Genomic DNA, 23,247 nt, shown 5'->3' with positions numbered 1-23,247 from the left:
TCGAGGGTAGAGTAGGCCGTTTTACGCTGGTTTAGTCAGTGTGTCACGTGGTCGGCGCACGCGCAATTTTATTTGTAAAGTCGGTCAATGCCCCGGGCGTTAGATAAAAAAAACACAATTTGTTTACGTGGTTCGTTACGCAAATCGTGCTGTAGATACTCGCGTTCCGGTTTCTTATAATTACTTTATTATATTATATTGTATCGATTCACGTTATGTGTAGTCCTTATCGCGGCGCTCGTGCGAATGTCTGTAGGTTCTTATACGCGACGAGATTTTGTCAGCTTCGTCCCGCCGTAACGCGCGTCCCTAAGATCATTGTTTTATCATTTATCGTAATAACATATTGCATAATACGAATAATGTATCCGGTAAAATCCGTGCCACTCGCAGATTCGTTGAGATGACTCACGCTGGATGTAGGTCGCCCAAGAAACATTTCTCTCGATGATACTACGGTGTATCATGAAACGTGAGATTTTATATCTGCCACTAAATATACTAGTATTTTCCTAACATACATTTTCTAAGTCTCAAACATGCGTAGTTAGATCAAAGCAACGGGTTTTGCATTATATATATTTAACAGACGGGTCTCAGTGAAAACCTGTCTGGCAACTCGGGAAATTAAGGAAAGCTCGCCGACGAAAGTGGAAAAAGCTCGACGCACACCAATGCAGCATACACTTACATCCACAACGATCGGGACGCAGCTGTGTGCGCACAGACGCACACATGAACCACGATACGAAAACGAAAGTGTCCGAGCGGCGCCGAACGTTGCCGAAGCGAGCTCACCGAGTCAGTGGAACTCGTCGACAAAACTGGGACATCAGTCCGCAATTCGACGCGAACGCCGGCGGACGCGGCGCGCGGTTTCAACACAACACATTACGCTATATGACATAACTGGAAACGCTTGTGATTATGGTGTCTGTGTGAATAATTAATCATGATGGCTGTGGAGGGCCGTCCGGCGAGTGCTGGACCTGACACGCGCCGATCACCGGTAGCGGATCGTAGAGCGATGAGCGCGGATTCTGAACCACGCACCCTTGCCGCCCGCAAGGCTTACCCTGAACCTTCGCCCGAGGACGATGCTGATGCACCTCTAGACTTGACTGTTCATACGCGCAAAGAAATTACTGTACGGGAGTTCGCCCGTCACTCATTCGCGGACCCCTCTGACTATGTCAGAGCGCAGGCTATCCTGAGACAATCCCGAGACTACCTGGCCGCCGGCCGGGACTCGGGCACAGAGTCGGACGACTCCGCTGGCAGGCTCAGCCCTGGCGAGGATCCAATTTCCGGCAAAGCCTACAAGAAGTCTCTCATGAAACGATACAGTAAGTTCTAACTTTTTGTCCGAAGCGTCACGCAGCTAACGCCGGCGTATCTGTCGACGAGTGTTTCAGCCGGCGTTTGTAATTATTTAACTCTCGGCTTATTTATGAGTGAAAAAAGGTGTGTCTGGATTGACGTGAGCCGTTCTTAACGGTTAACAGATCCGCAATGGAATGTTACAATAACTTATTTATTTCTCGAAAGCAAGACATTTTAAATAGCACGCGACCCAATTGCGTTAGTTTATTTTCCGCATTCTTTGAAAAAATCGTGTCATCTCGCCTAAACTACTAGTTTAGTGTACGTGGGTACGGGCGCAATTTATTGCATGTAATGACGATTATAATACATACTTGATACAACAGGGATATTATGTTCATTGCACACTCAGTAATTATATTTTTTAGAACGAGTTTTTCATCTTTATTCACGCACACGCTTATGCGATGTCGCTGTTACAAATACGAGTAATGCAACTAAATTTTACCTTCAATAAACAAAAAATAAAAACCTGTAAAGACGTCTACGCGCGTAGCGACGCTACGCCTGCTACGTACAGCTCTATCTCTGAAAATATCGCCACGATTATGCTAACTTTATACTTTATATTGTTTTAGTAATACCTGGTGTGAATATATTTTTCTTAATTAATTTCTTTGGAAATCAAACATGGATATAAATAACTGTCAATTTCCAGCGATATTGCTTTTAATGAAAAACATATTAGAAATAGTCATATAGTATTAAAAACAATTTAAAGCAAATAAAGTCAAAGATTTACAAAAACATTACTAAAAATTAAACAGTTTCAATAGCTTTTGGTATAAATATATTTCATTAAACAGATAGAACGACTTATAACTGTAACGTTATAAGAATATGTATTACTGTGCGGCTTCCTCATCAATTAAATATCAAAAACTAATTGCAAGTAGGCGACGGCTTTTAGCAAACGTGGCATTAAGATCAAACAAAGATTCTTTGGTTCATCACCAGTTGTCATCACCGTTACTATGTTAAAACCATTTTACAACTGACAACGATTTATCCAACTTTATTATAAATCTTGATGCTCGAATGATGGAACGTTGGAATTACTGAATAGTTCTTTCTTGTTTATGAGATAATAAAAAAGTATTTATGATATATATATAAGTATTGAAGTATATTTGTTATTTATTGGGAAAATACCGCATAAAAAAGTTTATGAATTGAAGGAAAATTAGACGGAATTGAATACAACATTCAGTTGATTCTGAGGATACAAGGATGAGAGCCGGGTATCCTTGTAATCACAAGTGTATTCAACTGTTACTTATAATTTATGTAGAATACTTTATACCATATTTATGTGTTTCCTCAATAGATTTGTATAGCATAAAATAATAAATTACATTTGAGGAAAGTAAAAAAATATTGCAATATACATTCCTTATTGACGGTTCTTGCTGTAAATAGCAAATAGCTCTTTGCGTTACTCTCGAACTCTTTATTATTTTTCATTTTAGTCAAATAATTCGTATAAGTTCTTATGTATTTATAATTAATTATTAATAAGTTAGAAAATACCTTTATTTAAGTAATTATGAGTTCATTTCTAAGCGTCACTGCCGATTAAAACTGACTAAGTAGTTTTTTATCGGAAAAGTTTATTTTCATATTTATAAAAACCTTAGTGAATTATTTTTTTTCCGTATATATCTGAAAATATTATCAAAATATTCTTATAGAAACTGAGAGTATTCTCGGGTCGTATTCTCCTGTAGCCGTAATCAAAAATATCAGGTATCCGAGATAAATATAATGTCTATTTCCGAAACAATAAAAGATCCATGCGCATCATCCAAAGCCAAGATTAAAATATCGCCTCCCAACGAGCAACATGTAAACTAAATAACACATTATACAATTCAATTTCGAGCACAATATCTACACATCGTAGTATGTGTGCACACAATGCAGTATTGTCCGAGAGAATACCGCGGATGCTGCGAGCTCAATCAAGACATGTTGACAATGGTCGAAAAATTCTATTACATTACACCAGCCTCGCGCACACACGGGCTTGACAATTGTAAATTATTGCCATTTAACTAAATATTTGTCGAAGTGCAGGCGTTTTCATATCGATTAATATATCAGATACAAAAACAGACTGGGGTTATGTCATTATCAGTGATCGAGCATAGATGTTAAGTTCCTTGTGTCCGTTGTTACACTGGCTCACTCATCCTTTATATATAATTTCAACGGATCGTAAGTTATATTAACATTTATAATATAATATTTAAAAATGCAATAAAATAAATTCTCTTGAAATAACAATATATTTAAATAATCTAAGTCGGCATATTATTGAATGCATTGAATGTATATTTTGCGTTTCGAAAGTTTCCGCCTAAGAAGTATATGCGTTGCCCTAACATACATACAGGTCACTGACATAATGCGGAAAATATATAAATGTAAACTGTCAAACTATCTGTGTCAACACATGACTTTACCTGATACTAAAATTATTTGCATTTTATTTGCAAATTAAAAAGGCAATTAACTTTGAAATTATTTAATGATTAAGATTAAAAACTATTTTTAAATTTTCACTTTTGTCAATAAAACTAACACATAAAGATAAGAAGAACATTTAAGATAAATATTATTTAACACCATTTTTAATGACAGATAATATTCAAAACTTTTAATGATGCAGTAAATTTTATTGCTAGTAATGTCAAAAACATTTGATCATCTTAAGGAAAAATCTTTTTTGTCTCACAAAAATCTTATTTTCGCTGTTGTTGCTGCTGTTTAAGCCTACAATTATTCCACGAATTTAATTTATCACCTAAATAAAGTTATTTGTGTAATTAGACACAATTTTGTCAATTTGAGTAATTTAGTCTAATTATTACATTTTCTAAATATTCACTAAAATATTAATTATAAAACGCTGAATTGGAAAGTAACGGTATATAATAGTGTCAATTCAAAGCAATTTTTTTTATGTTAAAAATGCAATGTATTATTCTGCCAAACATTTAACAAAATAAAGAAAAACAATTAATATACATATTATAATATTATACTTATATAAAAATACATGAATTTATTTATCAATTGATAAGAGTAATTCGCAATTGGTCGTTTTACAATAAACACTTACTATAAGGAAGGAAAACTATTGACTGCGCATTTGGTATCGACTTGGGAAATGCAATTATATACGACATGCATTTTAATCTATGTTTAATGTAGACATATACATACTTAGCAGACGTATACTGTTACATACATCGTCATTATCAATGAATTATGTATGAACAAAATATCTATTACTGAGTCATATATTATAAAAATTGTAATAATATAATTTGTACCAAATATGTTACAAATATTTTTCAATTAGTACTTTTTATTATTTATATCATTCAAAATGGCTGACACTGTATCTCATAACACTCAATAACGCGACGGGCGCTATAAAATTTATGCAAAATTTAATTTTTCAAAACTCATAAATCTACGATAGAAAAACAGAACATAGCATATATGTATGTAAGTCCGTGTGTTGCCCTCGATGGTTACGTAAAAGGGTAATAAATGCAAATATATGTGTATATATATAGTTCTGGTTTGAATATAGTTATTGAAAACAAAACAAAATTGTTTAATCATTATTATAGAGGCGATGTCAGCGAAACTACGTATAATGCTGCATCATCGCGGATTCGCGGTATTGCAAGTTCGATGCCCCGGTCACTTCCGAGTATGGACAGTTGACGAGCGACGCTGATTGAACACGATTTGTTTTATATATCGAATTACATTTACACTCTCAATTAATATTGATAACATTTTTTTAGAGATTTCGTTCAATTTCTAATGTTTTCTGTCCGCACTTTAATGTTTTAACCAAATGTGAAATGGTTTGTGTTGCATTTGAAATAGTAATGATTTAATGTAGCAAGAATATATTTTATATCTTTAAATGAAGTGGGTCATATCTACCTGTACTGTTGTACGAACAAAAAAATGATCAACTTTCCCATGCGTATCAAAGAATACAGGAAATCTGCGCCCGCGCAGCTGCCAATACCTAATGGCTATCAAATCCCTTCGATACCTGTGGTCGGAAGTGAAAGGCTTAAAAAAATATTATGTCAGGAGGATAAGGACATGCAAGTCGGTTCCGCATAAAATAAAATGATCACTTGTCATGTACTTTCCTCTTTAAATCTGTTCTGAGACGTCACTCTACTTCTTTCCCTCCATTCTTTACATTAAAAAAGATATGAAATCTTTATGGAAAAGGATATATTTTTATTTCGCGTTCGATTCCCGGTTTGCTCACGGATCCCTGACGCGTCTTAATATTTAACACGCGAAGGGCAGACGGATGGGAGCGCGTAAACAATGCAATTTAACGACGTATTTTGATTAAACTATCTATTAACCACATAGAGCACGTTTCGAGCTCATGTCCCGGTGGAAACACTTAAAAACCAGTTTTGGAAGCGACTCATGAACTATAAATTACCTTACGGACAGTGTCGTGTATTTAAATTGGAATTCACGTTTTATTGAAATATTTAATACCGACTTTATTTACAACGACATCTTGTAATCGGTTCCCAAATTATGAACCCATCTGAGATGGCGCAGTGGTTAGGTCATGCAATCTTAAGCGGAGATAGCGGGTTCAAATCTACTCAAGCGTAGAAAATTTATTTTGTTGTAAGTTTGAAAGATTTATCCGCTAATCCGCATGTGCGAAGCGCAGTGGTTTATAGTTAATCTCTGCCTGTGACCGTGACTCGTTCACGATAATGAGCTTAGATTGAACTCAATGAGATGCCGGGTACTAGGAGTTAGTGTAAAGAATCTCCAGAAGTTATAGGGCTTCCTAAGGGCAGTTAAAATCTAAATGACCAATATCGCGCGTAGTTCGGCCGTTGGTCATGACAATTAATAAGTTACCCGGAGTCTACCGACAAAGGTCGATGTTCTCAGAAATATTTGCATAAATTATTTTTGAGCGTCAATTACTAGCTGATAGTCCGGCGATACCTACCGAGGATGAGATCAGAATATTGTCACTCATAGAAGTGCCACGTGCAATGTTTTAACTAAATATGTTTACGAACTGTATTTTGCAATTTGGAAATGTATGGAAATTATAAGTAAAATTAAATATTACGTCAATCGACATTATAAACAAAATACATCGTATAACTTGGTCCACGATGATCACTTAAATTTAAATGTACTTACAATCATTGGATTTCAATGATTATACCTAATAATGTTCGTTTTATATGCATTCCCTCCATCTGATGTCTTTGTTAGACACGGCCGTCTCCTGACTCATCGGTGTTCCGTTGAACCTCCTCCGACGATCATATTCATTTAATCCTCTATCTATAATATATTTCAATTAAAAAGTATTGATAACACTTCCAGTACGTAAACTTCTATGAACAAAACAACAGAACCTGTTCGAAGAAATTTAAACAGATGAAAAAACTGAATTATATTAATTCTGTCCACATTCGAAAACAATAAAATCATTATTTGTTTTATTCGAAAATAAACTCTATCAAATTCCGTTTAGGTTTAAAATCTATTACACCCAATATTATATACAACATTTTGACAAAACTAAATAATAGAATGCTTAGCAGGGTTGTGGAAGGGTTGTCCTTTTTTAAGAAGCTTCCTGGAATATTTTCGTCTCTTTCTATCGTGAAAAAATAATAACAATAAGAAAGAGAGACACAACAACATACTCAGACGGTTTTTTAGTATGCATTTTCAGTATTCAAATGACGTCGGCGCATCCGTTTTTAGTTTTATTTTTTTAAATAAATAAACTAACCTACGACAATGCCAATTGGTAATCTATGTATAAACTGTTTTACAACTTCCTCGCCGAACAATGCTTGGGAAAACGAGTCGAAACTAAATATATTATTCTTAGCAAATAGGCAACTATTCGTCGGTGTGACACATCTGTCCTTACAAATAAAAACGCTCAAATCGAATCTAAATGATTATCAGTTTCTCAAAGTTAATAATAAAATTTCAAAAGCGGTTGGAATCAAATTCCCTTCCAGTGATTATGTAATGCTATCAAAAGTCACACAAGCATATGCAAAAATGATCTTAATTAATTTGCATGCAACGCCTACATAATCTTTATAACACAGTAACATATAATTAAGAACGTGCAACGCTCTAGAGTGCGAATCTTGCGCGCGCGCAGCTTGGCCGACCTTCAACCGTGGAACAAGGCTCTACGGTTTCACAACACTAGTAGCCGACCTGTTGGATTGAGGCCCCGCACTATTTGGTAACACACTTCTTAATAAAAGGCATGAAAAAATGTTGGCAGTATTATTGTATTCTCGATAAATGCCTTGCGAAATAAATTCCTATTTAGATATAAATAATCTTAAATCGATTAATTATCGAAAATTTTAAAAGTTATCGTACTGACTTCTCGTCTAATTATAAAAAAAAACATTAGAATAATTTTATGAAACATATTAATAGCATATCGCTACGTAATTTGATAAACGTATCATGAATTAGCCAATATTAAACGGTATATGTCGTAAAAATCATATATATGATACATGATAATATCTAAGAGATAAAATATGGTTGCACTTCTCAAAGATTATTTTAAACCACTTTAAACTTTTTATGCAGCTCTAAACATGTGAAACGCTGATATTCCCTAAAATGGTAATAAGGTCATACCGTTTTTGTAAGCAAAAACTGTTTCCGTAACCATATACCGCTCACCTTGCTCAGTTCATCTGTCATAGAAAAAAATACTTAACCCAATTTCAAAAACGTGCGTTATAAAAAACCTACCTGCATAGTAGCGGGTGTACACCCTCGACACAAAAAAGACCTAACTGTTAAAAAGAAAAAAAAAAAGATTCGGCGGCATTTTTTCGCGGTTTTTTATTATTTACAATTTAAAAGTCGTTCCTTATTTCGCAACGGTACCTCAGCTTTTGTCTATGCTTTGCAGATGTTTTTTGCAATACCAGAAATATTTTTTTATGGCATTGCAAAATTGTATGTTCTCGCTGTTTGGGTATACTTGCCTGATTTTTAAACAAACAAACATTGTTACGTTTGCTGTGTTAAATGAATTTCACGCATACTTTCTGTTAGAACTAAAGACAATATTGTGAACTAAAAATAAATATAAGTTTATAAACATTTATTAAGTTGATTATTTAAAGGTGAGGATTTAATAATACCACGTCTGGTCCACAAATGCGTCATTAAGACGGTAATAATGCTATCTGTGATGTCATCATAGTTTCCTGCCACTCACACTAACACACATTTTCCTCTTCACCAACTCATTGTTTATAATACACACCGATAAAATATCGAATAAATATAGATATCATACAACATACTTCTAAAATTTGACTCTAAAAAGTCAAGCCATTTTATAAATACTTATGTAGTCATTTAAACTAACTTCGTAATTGTCAGAGAATATGATAATTATGCATTTCATTTCATCATATATAATATTATCCTTATGAAGAATCTATTTAATATAAATGAATCGATCATTGAAGTGGTGTGCTTAGTATAGCTCAGGCTTTTCCAGTTTTGACAAATTAGCTATTATTTTGAAACTATAACTAAATAGCTTGTTAGTTAACCTGCTACCTGGTGATGTCGGCGGTTAATGTATTCATATAATGTAATTGTTAAAGCAGTTTTATCGTCAGTATATCTTATCGTTTGTAAATACATTTCAAAAACTTCGTACTCCACCTTGTATGAACTTAGAGTAACCTAAAACTATACTAACTAAAAGAACGTGTCTACCTCTAGGCGCGGTGTTTTAACTTTTTTCGTATCCTAAGTAACTCGAAGACTTATTGCTTATTCTACACAAAACACTGGCGTAAAGGTCAATTCGGGCTTTCCAGACGTTTCTAAAAGACATCGGCACAATCGATTTTCGCCTTCATTTATTCAATGATATTATTTCTGGATTTCGTTGTACGTGTAACCTCTTTTGTCGAAGGGAATCATTTATTACCTACATGCTTCAGAACAGTATAAAAAAAACGTCAACTAATTTTGTTTTAAATTTTTATTCCATATTTAAATGTATAAATCAGATCGTGTCTGAGTTGATTAGATATAAAACTCTTCATATTATACAGCGGTGTGTAAAAACTTAAATTGCGAGATTCAGTTTAATGAATGTAGGTGTTGACGAACCACGGAACAAAAGTTCGAAAGGATTTAGTAACGTATGGTAGGCGTTCTCAAGGTTCCGTTTAACCATAATGAACCTTATTTCGATATGCATACGGACAATATTAAACATAGAATAGTATTACGACATACGGATATTAAGTAAGCGATGTTGAAAAACGCGCCGGCTCAAAAGTAAGTACTGCGAATTCTGAAAACCTTTACAACGACATGCAATATTTGTACTCTTTCTTATTACAGATCTTTTGTAATCATTAATTAACTATGCATATTTATATCATATTACTTCCGCCTTCTATGCGGGTAGGGTATGTTTTAAGTAGCCTATATGTTAAGTTAATATCTGGATATACGACCAGCTCTTGTAAAATATATGTATACTTTCACATTTATAATAATAATAGCTGTCCTAAAGATAAAGTATCTAAGTTTAAGGTACCATATAATTACATGTATATTATAAAGCGATAATTGAATTTAACCCTGAACGACACACGTGTTTATATCTTATGCCATAGATTTATTACTCTGATTAATATATTACCAAGCACGACCCAGGTACTGTTCTATAAATTAAATATTTTACCATATATTCATGGCTGGCGATTAAAAAAATACGGTTAACGACTCCATTTCCGGCATCAATATCATTAGATATTGGAGCAATATCCGGTTTAAGCGCTATTACACTAAGTTGAAAAAAAATGAACTTGAAAACAAAATTTAAATCAACTATTTTTTAGGTAATCTTAATTGTTAATAACATTACAATATTTCAACTTGATAGTCGCAGGTTTTATTCAAGCCTGTTTGAGGAATACTTTTTTTTACATAACGCAAAATGTTTGTCAAATTAAATTATTTCGTTTAAGTAAAATTGCTAAAACTTGTTATAAAGCACGTTCGCCGAATGTACTTTACTTTTACCGGATACTACGAAATACCGCAGCAGAGTTGCGCACGCGCAGAACAAACAAACAAACAGAGATACTGCAAACAATATTGTTACCAGCGCTTCCTTTGCCTGTTTTGACACAACAATACTCATATTATTGTTATATCGGCTTCCTTCATCTCTTAACCAACATCCGGTATCTTGATGCAGCTTCATTTAACTACTCAGTCCAAATGAAACAAAACATTCTAAATTTAAAATAAAGTACAGAATATATTCGACAACGTGTTTTATTTTTAAATTAAAACCTATCAACGTAGTAATGGACAGCACACATGGCTACGCGTAATGTTTGTTAATAAAAACCGGTATTTATCGTAACACAGAATTAAAGACATTGTCTATATTACGCAATGACGTTTCGCATGTACACATAAACAGGAAAACAAACGAGCTTTGAGTAACGCCTTGGACCCCATTCATGTATCCCAACCACAGATAAAACATTTTGCACGTCATCACCACATGTCAATGAGGTCATACAATATAGTCGAGGAAAGCGTCTCGACTATTCATCGCGGATTATACCAAAATTGTAAAATTATTAAACAATATTATCATTCGAATAATTCTTATAATTAAAATACAAACATTAAACTATTTACTTGCAAATTATAACAATAAACCGAGGATATTTGCGATGGCAATTTCAATGATGACTTTTTGAATATATTTTTCGTATGGTTACGTTCATCGGATATCGTGACCGAATCCAGCGCCCACTTGTTGTGAGATTGGCTAACGTTTCCGCCTTACATTCCTTACCGGTTTATTGCGGTTTACACTGGAACAATCTTACAGAAATCCACCTTATGAACGATTAAATCGTTATGAAATATCAAAAAATCGAACGGACATTTTAATCTAGAATCAAATATATTTGAAAAGTTAAAAGCTAAATGACAGTCCGATGTCACAACACGTTCTAATTTCATTAATAACGATAACTATTTCGTAAATAAATCCCTGAAAAATATTTCCATTGACCATTCAATTGAAAGCAGGACAACCTGCAGATAACAAAAGTAGTTTATATGTAAACAACTTTTGTTATAAATTGCAATTACAAACTGCTTTAAAATGCTTCAATTATCATATTGAGTCATATTTTATTCTGCAATGACGTCAAGTAGAAAGATAAAAAAGGTACAGATTTTTGAGGATCATTTAAATTAAAAAAACTTTATTTAGGTTTATACGTTTGCATTAAATACAATTAATCATTCATCCAACATTAAGTATGAAACGTAAATACAGAGCGATATTGTGTTACTGACACGCATGGATCTATTTAACTATAGTTACGCGTAGCTAGTTTAGAGCTAGCATCTATCTGTTTACGGTCGCGGGAGGGGAACCAGGTCAAGGGAGCCGCGATGCACCGTTCGCGCGAAATCTCACTTTCGCGCGCTGCACCAAACATGGCCGACCGTAGTGACGCGCAACTTCGTTCTCGTTGACACTTTTTGCGTTTTTCCGGTTTTCTTCTTTGTTAAAATTAAATATAAATAGTCTTAATTATTTTATTAGGGAAAACGATGACAATAAAAAGGTTTTTTTTATATGGTGTGTTGCAACTATTACACGTGTACGGAATTCGACAATAACAAACAAACATATCTGAAGCAGCTATATCCTTGTCCCTATTTCTTGTTTCCTACGAGTATCGTATCGCGATAACTTATCTGCTAGTAGCTTATCAACTGTAATGCAATATGCGATAAACACGTAAGATTTGGTTATGAATAAAATTACGCGAGTAGCCTTAGTATTTTACGTCACAATCCGACAAATTGACCGGTGACATTTATTAATGTATAAAAGTATACCGACACAAAAAAATATACCAAACTAACCACTTGATAAAATATGTAATCAAAATAATTGATTATTTACAGTAAAAGCATTGCGAACGATTATTAAAAATAAAGTATTAAAATATTATATAAAGCTGTACACAGATTACAAAACATTAGTTAAATAAAAGTTGCCGCTCAAAATAACTGTCATGACCTATTTTATTTAGTAAATATTTTTGTTTTTTTCTGCTCGTGACAAATACAAACTGCCTAGTCTAATCAGCCAGTGACAAAAAATTTAATGTTTATGATACGGCAAACCACTTTTATATACCGTAAGATCAAATCACTCTTTCTGAGACCGTAATAAAGATTACAATGGCTTGAAAATGGTTGCTTTAACTCGAAACGTTGGGCGACCATGAGTAGCATTAGCGCCTGACCGAGGCTGCACGTAGGCTGCCGACCCGCTGTTCTATTCCAAGGTGAAAAAAAATAATGCAACCGAACGAAACTGAGCTTTTAGGACATGACTAATAGACAATGGGTTGCAAAACTTCGAATCGCTGGCATGTAAAGCAGCGCAGGCTCCTCAAGACTCGCCGTGTTGGTTTTTCTTGTTTTTATAACGTCTGTCTCACTCGTATTACGATGTGATATGTACGAATTTGAAATCCTAAATAATAAAATAACTAACATCCTTTATTATTTAATAATTGATATCTAAATATAGTAAATATGAACAATTTCCTTTGTTTACATAACAACTAATCTCATAAATAATAAATGATTGTTTTAATATCCACCCGGACGTAGCAACACTAGCGGGAGTGGGAGACGCATCGCCCTTCGCCGCTGACCCAGTTAGGCTGCGCACGCGCATGATAGCCCGGTAGCAGATCTATTTCAATGCGGTTGTACTACGGTTACTTTATCTATAGTACTTTCCATCTTACTGAACCGGAAAATATAATTAAAAAAATATACATAGTTAAGAAATGTAATTTCTAATTTAAAAAAAAAAAATTGGGCCGCAAATCATAGATTCCACGCAATGCTCATTTGATTGGCAAATAATTTTGTAAGCTATCCGATACTTATTTGGTGTGTACACGCGAAGTGACCGGATAAACAATGTTTTGACAGCGGCCTTTCCACCAGTGAGTCACCGGTTGCGTAACCAGCGCCTCTTATTTGCATACACAAACGAATTCACGATAAGCTAACGACTCACTAAGTGACCTTTTTTAATTAAATCTTAAGTAAAATAAAAGACACGACGTTATATTTTAATACAATCACAATTATAAAACATTGAATGAGTTGCATAGTTGCATACATTATATACGATTGGAACGGAAACGCAACAAGTATCTAGCCTGGCTGGCATTCGCGCGGCGTGCAGTTATTAATGTAAGATAAACATGTTATCAACGTAATCGCAACGGTTTCCATTTCGCGGCACGACTTTCTTTCGTTTCCCGCGCGGGGAAAGTGCCCGCGCTTTTCCGACGCCATCTTTGATCGTTCTCCCTGCCCGATCTTGTCAAGTTATTTTTAATACATTCTGCGATTTTTTTATTGCTCTTACAGCGTCTCGAGAATAAATAAAAAGATAATCTTTTAATCATTATTTAGTAATGCAATAATTTTGATTCAGTTAATCATATTTTCGTGTTATATTATTTGATACATCGAAGAACGCAGGTGCTCATTTATTTTGAGCGCGGAAACATTCGGATTGCTTCACGATATATTATTTTTAAAACGTCTAAATGACCAGCTTTATTTACATGTAAACAACACCAGACAGTCGTGAAGGTGACCAGAGGATTTACAAATTGACGCAAACATTACACTGCCAAAAATTAAAAAAAATAATAACGATTAAATACTCCTTCAAATTGTATGAGAGTCATTTTTATCATCTTTAATCTTAATATATATGTGCTATATCCTTAAGAAAAAACAATAATGATCGATATTATATTCAATCATTGTTCGTTCTACTTGATATGGATACCTAGATAATTGTGACGGTCTATAACCAGAGTTTTAAGACCTTTCAAATCATACGAATTATAAGAGACGGAGGTCCGAACGGAGGTGGCCGTCGCTGTTTGAAATAGCAGAAGCTTCCCGGATGTAAGACTTTGACGTCAGCCATCTCGTAAGATTTCCCGAATCAGATTAATGTTCTCAAATGAATCTTATAAGTAACAATATAAAGTTCTAATTCCATTGTTACATTTATACATATCGACTTCCTTTAACTGTTTGTTATTACAAGTGCGAATTGCTCTATTGACAATCTCGAGGTTTTTAATATTATTTATTGATACAGCTACAACGAGAATCTCTTGTAACAGAACTCATCCACGCATGAGAACTATTCCTACACTGTCTGTCACTCTTTGTTCGAATTACAAATACAAGATTGATTTCATTAATAGTGATAGCTGTAGAGTCGGAATGTTTGTAAAAAATAAAACAAACCAAGATGTACAATGAGATTAGAAACATTATCTTCCATAATGGTACAAGTATAATTGATATCGGTTGTTAATATTGTATGGTAACAAAATGCTACCATGCTGACGTCATACGCCATAAAGCCATCAGCCGAATACTTCCTCGACCACCGGCACCGTGGCCGCGGTCACATTGAAAACAGGTCCAAACTGCGTTCTCAAAATACATACATATCGTTCGCGATGTTTTAAATTGCTTAATCGATACAAAGAGACGAAATAAAAGAAATCATTTTAATAAATTAGATTGCAAAAATCAAAAAATCCTGTTTACCGAATCGTAGGTACATTTACTGGCAACACACAAACATGTAAACGGCTGAGCTGTATGTCATATATGTAGCTTCTAATATATAATATAAATATAGCATCAGCTACATAGCAGTATTTAATTTTACATTTTTATCAAAGATATAATAATATTAGTAAGTAGATTGTTTTTCGGGTTGATGCGCTTGCGCACCGAAGTCGTAAAAATTGCTAATCCGAGTTGAAGATGTTATTTACAAAACATTAATCCCGTCGTCTTGATTATTTCCTTCTGTCAGTAAAAATAAGTCGCTGGCATGTCTTTGTGTCCATTTCAAAATAACTGGCTGACATTTTAAGAGATACTTTACACGATAACTTAGATGCATAAAGTACTTGATTGCTTAAGAAATATCACGTAAAGGAAAAATCGAAATATAATTAAAATAGCAACTGTATCTGTCGTATCATCTCAGCGAGTAAATAGTATTTCATTATTATATTTAGAAAAAAAATAATATTTTAGAACAAATTGAATTTTCTTTTTTTAAATTGTGAATAACCAAAACAAGACCTTTAACGAATATATCAATTGTATCTGTACAAAAAGCAAAACGTAGGTAAAACATAGTATATAATACACATTATTGTATTCGTAGCATCGCTTAAAACAATATACAGAGGAGTTTGAATTAACTTGATAAAACATACCTATGTTACAGTTAATTTCGCTGCTAATTCAACCCAACAGAATCCACCCTCATCTAAAAAAACTCTTCAAAGTAATAAAACCGTTCCTCGTAAATGGTAGCAACGCGACCGTTGAACTGCATAAACCACTAGTATTTTACTAGCTGAAATATTATACCTGCACCGCTATTGGTCCCCTCGAGTGCATTCACCTCCTCCCCGGGGGCCAGGGAGGACTCGCCCGCATAACTTATGCAAGTTAGTTAATATTTTAGCAGAACAGGAAAGTAAAAGTAGGGGGGGTTCAGGATTACAGAATGTCTAGGTAACCTCCACGCGCCCGCCTTTGACGGAGCCTGCGGTGAGATTAATTTACGTGCTGACGTTATCTCCTACGTTGTTAGGGGCGGCGAAGTCATACAGCTTCTGTACTCGGTTTCACTTGTTCACTTTAATAAGATACTTCAATTAAATTATATGAAGTAAAGTCTCTGAACACATTCGTGATACTGTAGATACGTGTACCTGCTGATATATAGATAACAAATGTTTCTTGTCAATTGCATATTCAAATAAGTTTGAACATGACTGAATCAATCTATCTAAAACATAATATTTGAAGGAAAAGCGTAAGAAATTATTCATTTAAAACACTTTGCAAGACAGAATATATTATCTTTGTGATAACAGTTTTATTCTAATAAAAAGGTTTGTTTCGAGCGATTTAAGCGCAACAATACTTACGTTTTTCATATCTATACAAAATAAGTAAAAACTATTTGACTAAAAACACGATTCGTATTCAAAATGATTGAATAACTTTCACATAAAACGCTGACATTGCTGGTTGGCGGTAAGCGGAAGTCTAGCTTGGGCCGGATGCCCTGAATTCAGCGCGTATCGATTAACACGAAGCCTACGCTCTATATGATGCCTTACAACATAGCTATAGTGTTACAATTCAATGCTACGCTACTAAAAATGTTTGACATACACATACTTCGAAATAGCGAAATATGAAATTTTAAAATATAAAATAATTTAACTAATAATACTTATACGCATGTATTGTTATAATATCATAAACGCATCAACTTTATACTCAAACAGTTTTAATTTATAAACATTTTACAATATTTCTTTAAAAACTTCTAGTAACAAATTTTAGTTCTCCGAGAAAATTGAAAGTATACTAAAGTATGCTGTTTAAGCAGTCGATTTCTAGTGCACTCAGGAAAATGGAATTATTCTGTTCAGAGGTCATCGACTCGTAGCCATCTTCCTATGTCTTGAATAATGCAGAATCCGAGCTTGCAGCTGCTCTTAGCTATAATCGTGTTCTTGCACTTTGTACAACACTGAATTGTATTCTCTCAGACTGCTGTAGAATTTTAACTAAAAAGACGAGATGAGTACCGGAACGAATTTCATTATAATTTCTGATATAACCAAAATATATTAATTACCCTTAATAATTATTTTATAAATTTATTGTATTATTTACAATTGAATAAATGTTATATTATAACTAAACATACAACAGCGTGTTATAAGTAGACGTATTTCTTTACCAGATTATAGTCTTAATATATGCAAATGTTATTTTATAACAAATTCCAGATGTATGTTATGTAATAGTATCGCTAAAAGCCGCTGTAGTCACAGGGCGATGGCGTCGATTGAACTAAAAGTACCTGTCAACGAAACGTAACAGAAATAAGCGAAAAATTTTCGGAACATTTACCGAGCCACGTCGGCAAACATTAAGAAACTTTGATGAGCGAAACTTGTCTAAAATATAAAACCCGCTTAACCCGACGTCTAGCCGTACACCAGATAAAAGCTGCTCGAAATTACTGAAATAATATGTTCCATTTAATACTTGCTTACACGGATTGATATAAACATTTCAGAAATAAAAAATAAAAAGTTACAGATAAGAAGAGTTCAATGACCTTTAAATAAGTATGATTAAAGGGGTTACGATTAAATTTGACGAGTGCCTTTATGTGTGTCGTTGGTCGTTGGTCGTTGGTCGTTGGTCGTTGGTCGTTGGTGGAGTGCATCGCGTGCGCCACGAGCGGGGCGTTCGCCGAATTTGCATTTCGTCTCGCGCTCGTATCCCGCACCAGACGGCCATGTTCCGCGCCGTAAAGAGTTCACACTCCGTCTAGACACTTCGACCTAGACGAAAGGGAGAGTGTTCCTCTCTCTCTGCGGCAAACATGCGCACTGTTGCGGAGGTTAGGGAGGGAACAACAGGTGGTCCAGGGAGGTCTCAAGGTCGGCGCACGGAAGCGTCTGGCTCCTATCATTATACATTATACAATATCGATCCCATAATTTCTTATATCGCAATCCGTTGATTTTATTGTTATTTACAACGGCTTTATTGAAAACAATCGTTACTTATGAACGTATTTAGTATAAAATTAGTATATATTATATAGAGTAATCAAAACAACGGCTATTTATTTATGTTAATATTATTTAAATTAATACTTATTATTGATTATTTTGATAATAATATATCGTAAAAAAAAACATTCTTCGAACTAATTTCTAAAGAACCAAAAACATGAGTTCTGATAAATATTACAAGTACAACGTCTAATTCCAGACTCCCACAACATCTAATCCCGCCCGCGTGCCCTAGGGACATATTCCTAACTTCTAGTACTTGAATAAATTTTATCACAAATACCCGTGCCAAGGGTAATTATGAAAATTTTAATTTGTATATGTAATTTTCTATATGGGAACTAATTATAATCGGTCTTTTCTAACGTCTAAAAAAGCAAGTAAGCACTTTTCGTAGCGAATACTCGTGTAGAAGTAGTTGTTTACGAGTATTACCCGTACACATGTTCGTTTCATTTAAAAAAATAACAACTAGATAGTGTTTGTATCATAGAAATTTTCCATGCATCATAATCATATTTTTATATTTACGTGATAACAATTTACAAGCGAAACACACGAGTTGTTATTTATTTAAGTTAAAAACATAACTATTTCATCGTGATATCGTTAAGAATATTCCATAGTTTGACTTTTATTCAAACCTCATTTCAAATACGTACATGTTCTTAGTTTCATTTTATCATTTTGTTTCTTTGTTACAGTGGACGGAGAGCCGACAGCTCTCTCTCTGGGCGCGCGGGGCTCGCTAGGCCGGGCGCTCTTGCACGGCCTGCTTGCGCCCGCCCCGGCGCCCCGACACCATTTATATACTGCGCCTAATACAGGTACATCTATTTCATAAGTCATTTTTATATATCTGCATTCAATTACATGTACGGATAGATAAATTCAGCTTAAGAATAATTCTTTGTGTTTGAAAACTTGAAAGTAGAATCTCGGACAAGTAACTTCGAAACCACACACCTCAGAACTTTAAGTCTTAACTGCCTTCGTCGTGCTCCGCCGTGACGTAGTGAATACAGCGGTTCAACAAAAAACAAGTAAAGCTTTAAGTGTTCCTCGGGGTGGAACAAAGCGTAATAAATAATATATAACCAGTTACAAACGTTCCTCGAAAATGCTTTGTGCTGTAAGGATTTGTGAAAGTTTTTAATTTGTTGACATTTCAACTTTTAAAATTTATTGAAATATGTTTTAAAATTTATTAAAATCACAATTGTACATTGAAGGACATAGTTTTTATAAACTAAATTACACAGGTATTATGTAGAATCGCAGATGTCAGATTGCCCAAAAATATCCTCATAAAATATCGCCTGACAGTAGAATAAATATGTTACAAGATTAGCCGGCACAGGGACAGGTAGGTTTTATTTAGGTCAGCCTTGTACCTAAGGGTCCGTACTGAGCTGTGGAACAAGCCTCGTCCCTATACAGTGTTTGCTGCCGGCCATTTTCGTGACATAAAGGTTTCTTTTACAAGAGAATAGGCAACAACTGAATGTATATAAATGAGGGCAATTTGTATTACTCAAGGCGTATCGCTAACGCCGCGTTTGATTAACGCTCCTCCGACGTCCGCGTGATGTAGCACCAGCTATAACCGACATTTATATAAATATTAAATATAATTATGACCATGTTTTAACCCTATTAATGTTTCAATTTTCAAATTTCAAATTGTGATTATTGAATCTCTTATAATGGAGCGAGTTTTGATAGATTTTTTAGGAGTATTAACCCAATTTGTTATTGAGGCTTAACGCTCTGGCATAGCATATGGCAAATTAATGTTCGTTAAATAATCAAAAACTAATCATTGCGTCTTCTAGAAATATAATTTTAATTTTTCCTAAGAATGTATACGCCATAAAGGTCACATTTTCCATAAGAAAAATCGAATAAAGTCCTCATTTCCGTGTTTTGATCCCTTCTCGGTTCGAGAGTAATCATCTCGAAGATCCCTGTTATACTAGAGAGAACAACGGAAATGATTTTAGGTCCTCAACACACGTACATAGCGATGGCTATGATAGCTCACCATTGTCAACGCAATTTCCTCAACCTAGATCGACCTCGACGAACAATATTATTATTTATTTAATGTCGCCTGAAAACAGACAATTTAGTCGAGAGAGACTTGAAATGATCTATTTTAAAGGTGAGCCGGCAATATACGTGATTATTTTTACGAATAGACTTTACGATGTTTTCATTCACAGCGGAACACTAAATATATTATAAATACAAATTAAGCTTGGCCGCTATTTGAACTCACAGTCTTCGGTTCAAATTCACGTGTTAAAACCACTTTTTCTAGAATAACTACCGCTCATTAAATAGTTCTCATTAATTACGTATACTATTTCAAATTCAAAAAAAATCCTTATCTTCGTTGAATTAAATTCTGTGTAACCATATCAGTTAAATTAAATAAATCTCTAAAAATTAGACGATTAGTATGAATTAAGGATATTTCATCCGGTTGTGTTCACGGAATTCGAAGTGGACCGACAGTCATGCTATATTTAATACTAAACGGCGTGTTGTGATGAGTTAACATCGCCGATACGGTTTTATGACAAAACGATGTATCCGTTGTTCTCACACTAAACTTTATTACAGCCTTTAAAATTCCTATCACCTTGTACCAACAAATCAACTAACTCAGACGTGCTAACCTTTTTAAACATTCCTTAATATTTTCCAACGTGAATGAATGTGTATCAATATATTTTCGCTATCTGAAATATTAAATAAAGAGTCAAGCCCAACAATTAACATTTAAAACAAATGTCATTTGTGTAGCTTCACAAGATATAATTACAGTGTAAACGACATTACGGTGTAGATATGGCGGGTAGCAACGCATATGACGTAGTTTATACCGCGCGTATTGCCCACGGGTACAGGTGACCACTTACCATCAAATAAGCCTTCGGCTGCCTTATGCGAGACAGCCTAGCTGACCTACCAACATACAATCATTTATAAAACAGTTACTTACTGCAATTTAAAAAGTACTATATGAATTAATGAAATATTAAAATCAATTAAAATACTTGTTTAGTGTAATCCTAATTTACATGTTTGCTTATGCGTCTGTATGTGCCCTAACCTAGGTTTGACGTTTTATCCGAGCTGTGAGGAGGGATTATATAGCTACCTACACAATATACAGCATGCATGGAGTGTCTTATATTTTTTGGCGTGCCTATATCTCACGTTCAGACGACCGAAACCCGTTATGACGTGATATTTTATTTGGTCTGTTTCTAACCGTCTGCTTATAATGAAATACCCGTTCGAAATAATAAAATAAATTCTGTATAAATAAATATATCAATTCCCAGTAAAATAGGCATGATTTATTTACGTACTTAATTATAACTTCTTATTCGAATAAGCTGTGATATTTTCAATGAATACAAGAAACCACACAATTATATTTATTTTCATAACCTGAATATTATATACACTAGACTATAATTGTTCGACGCGAAAGTTCGCGTCAAAACAAGCGGTGAGGGTCGAGGTATGAAAAATTCATAAAGAACAAAGAGGAAGTGCGGGGCAATCGATACCCTCAGCTGATGGCTCCCAATGTCACGACCGTGCCCCCCGATCTCCCCGCACGCACACAGCTATACCATTCAATGCGACACGCCACACACACATTGCGTAACCGTTATTTATTAGACGTTCTTTTATTAACGAAAATATTATGTAAAATTGTAATATCAGATAACGTTTGCAATTAAGATTAAAATCTTTCTTTGTAGATTAAAGCTTTTTCCGTTTTAAAGACGAATTGAGAAAACATATTGATTTATTACATATACATTTTTAATGTTGAAACCATTTTACAAAGTATCGCGTTTAATATTCCTTCTTCAATATGATTCCCTCCTTAAGTCTAAGGGAGACTTAAGGTAGGATCCCATCAATAAGGAAATATATCTATCATTTAGGAACCTTTCTACCTCAAAGGTTAGTCAGTCTTATTTATTTCTGAGCACTCTCAAATTAATAATATTAAACCGTTTGACAATTCCAAAACACTTTATTTGGATTTGAACCCAGTATGTCAGAATCTGCAGCTACATAAAACGGCCACTATTCCAATGACGTTGTCAAATATAATATTCTTTTGTTTAGGTTGCTTATATGATTGAGCATAAAATCCGTCAAAATGCATCGTTCTAACCGTCGCTATTGTTAAATAAATATACACACTGGATAAGAGGAGAAATGTTAACAATAAAAGTGTTACTTTCACTGAAATTAACCCTTCAAACTCAGCTGGTGCAGATGGTCAGAAAGGCCATGCAAAATGTGCAATTTCATCCGAATTCAATAGCTAAACGTACATGTGGGTGTATTGATAATTTGCACAAGTGAACTAATAATATAGTTTTATTATTAATCTGAGTATTCAAAGGGTTCATATTCGATATTGTCCGGTTCTGACAGCTCTGATGTATTGCTTCGTGCGTCATTACGTCATAGCGTTCATGTGCTTATTTCGGTGGGACGTTTAAAGCGAATAATAATACTCGTAAATACCGAAAATATTGGAAATATATAGTGATAATTTCAACAATTATAATATTTATCTTTATATAGAAAAAATAAATGACTTTTATTATTAGAATTCTTCGATTATTTATGAATTGCTTAAAAAATAAATCAAAACAAAATATCACAAATATATCGAAAATATTTTAATTCAAATACTTTTTATCGCCCACCGTTACCAGACGAGTATTTGCTTTACCTTACAGCTAAGTTGGTTTGGTTACCATATGGTAATCCGATATACATATATTTGAAGAGATAAAATTACATTTTGTGCAAAAACGTTTACATTAACACCAAAATCGTCGGCACCACAAAGCTTAACCCGTACAATACCGCGCCGGGTCCCGAGAGCCGACCGCGGGACGAACCTAACCAAACAATCGGGACAGATGGTTGCACACATTGCGTA

At 34.3% G+C, this 23,247-nt stretch overlaps 1 protein-coding gene across 3 annotated transcripts in view; it reads left to right on the top strand.

The window, feature by feature from the left end:
- Positions 1–23,247, top strand: part of LOC124535492 (ecdysone-induced protein 74EF) — a 149,615-nt gene that overhangs the window by 100,043 nt on the left and 26,325 nt on the right. For 2 of the 3 annotated variants that reach the window (XM_047111708.1, XM_047111701.1), the window contains one exon: positions 18,959–19,081. In XM_047111708.1, coding sequence (XP_046967664.1) covers positions 18,959–19,081 — 123 coding nt within the window. Of the gene's footprint in view, positions 1–815; positions 1,347–18,958; positions 19,082–23,247 lie in introns of those variants that run through there. The other variant, XM_047111717.1, reaches the window with a different exon arrangement.

Source organism: Vanessa cardui, chromosome 2 (genome assembly GCF_905220365.1).
Source record: "Vanessa cardui chromosome 2, ilVanCard2.1, whole genome shotgun sequence".
Classification (NCBI taxonomy): Eukaryota; Metazoa; Arthropoda; class Insecta; order Lepidoptera; family Nymphalidae; genus Vanessa; species Vanessa cardui.
This window is presented reverse-complemented; position numbering and strand designations above follow the sequence as displayed.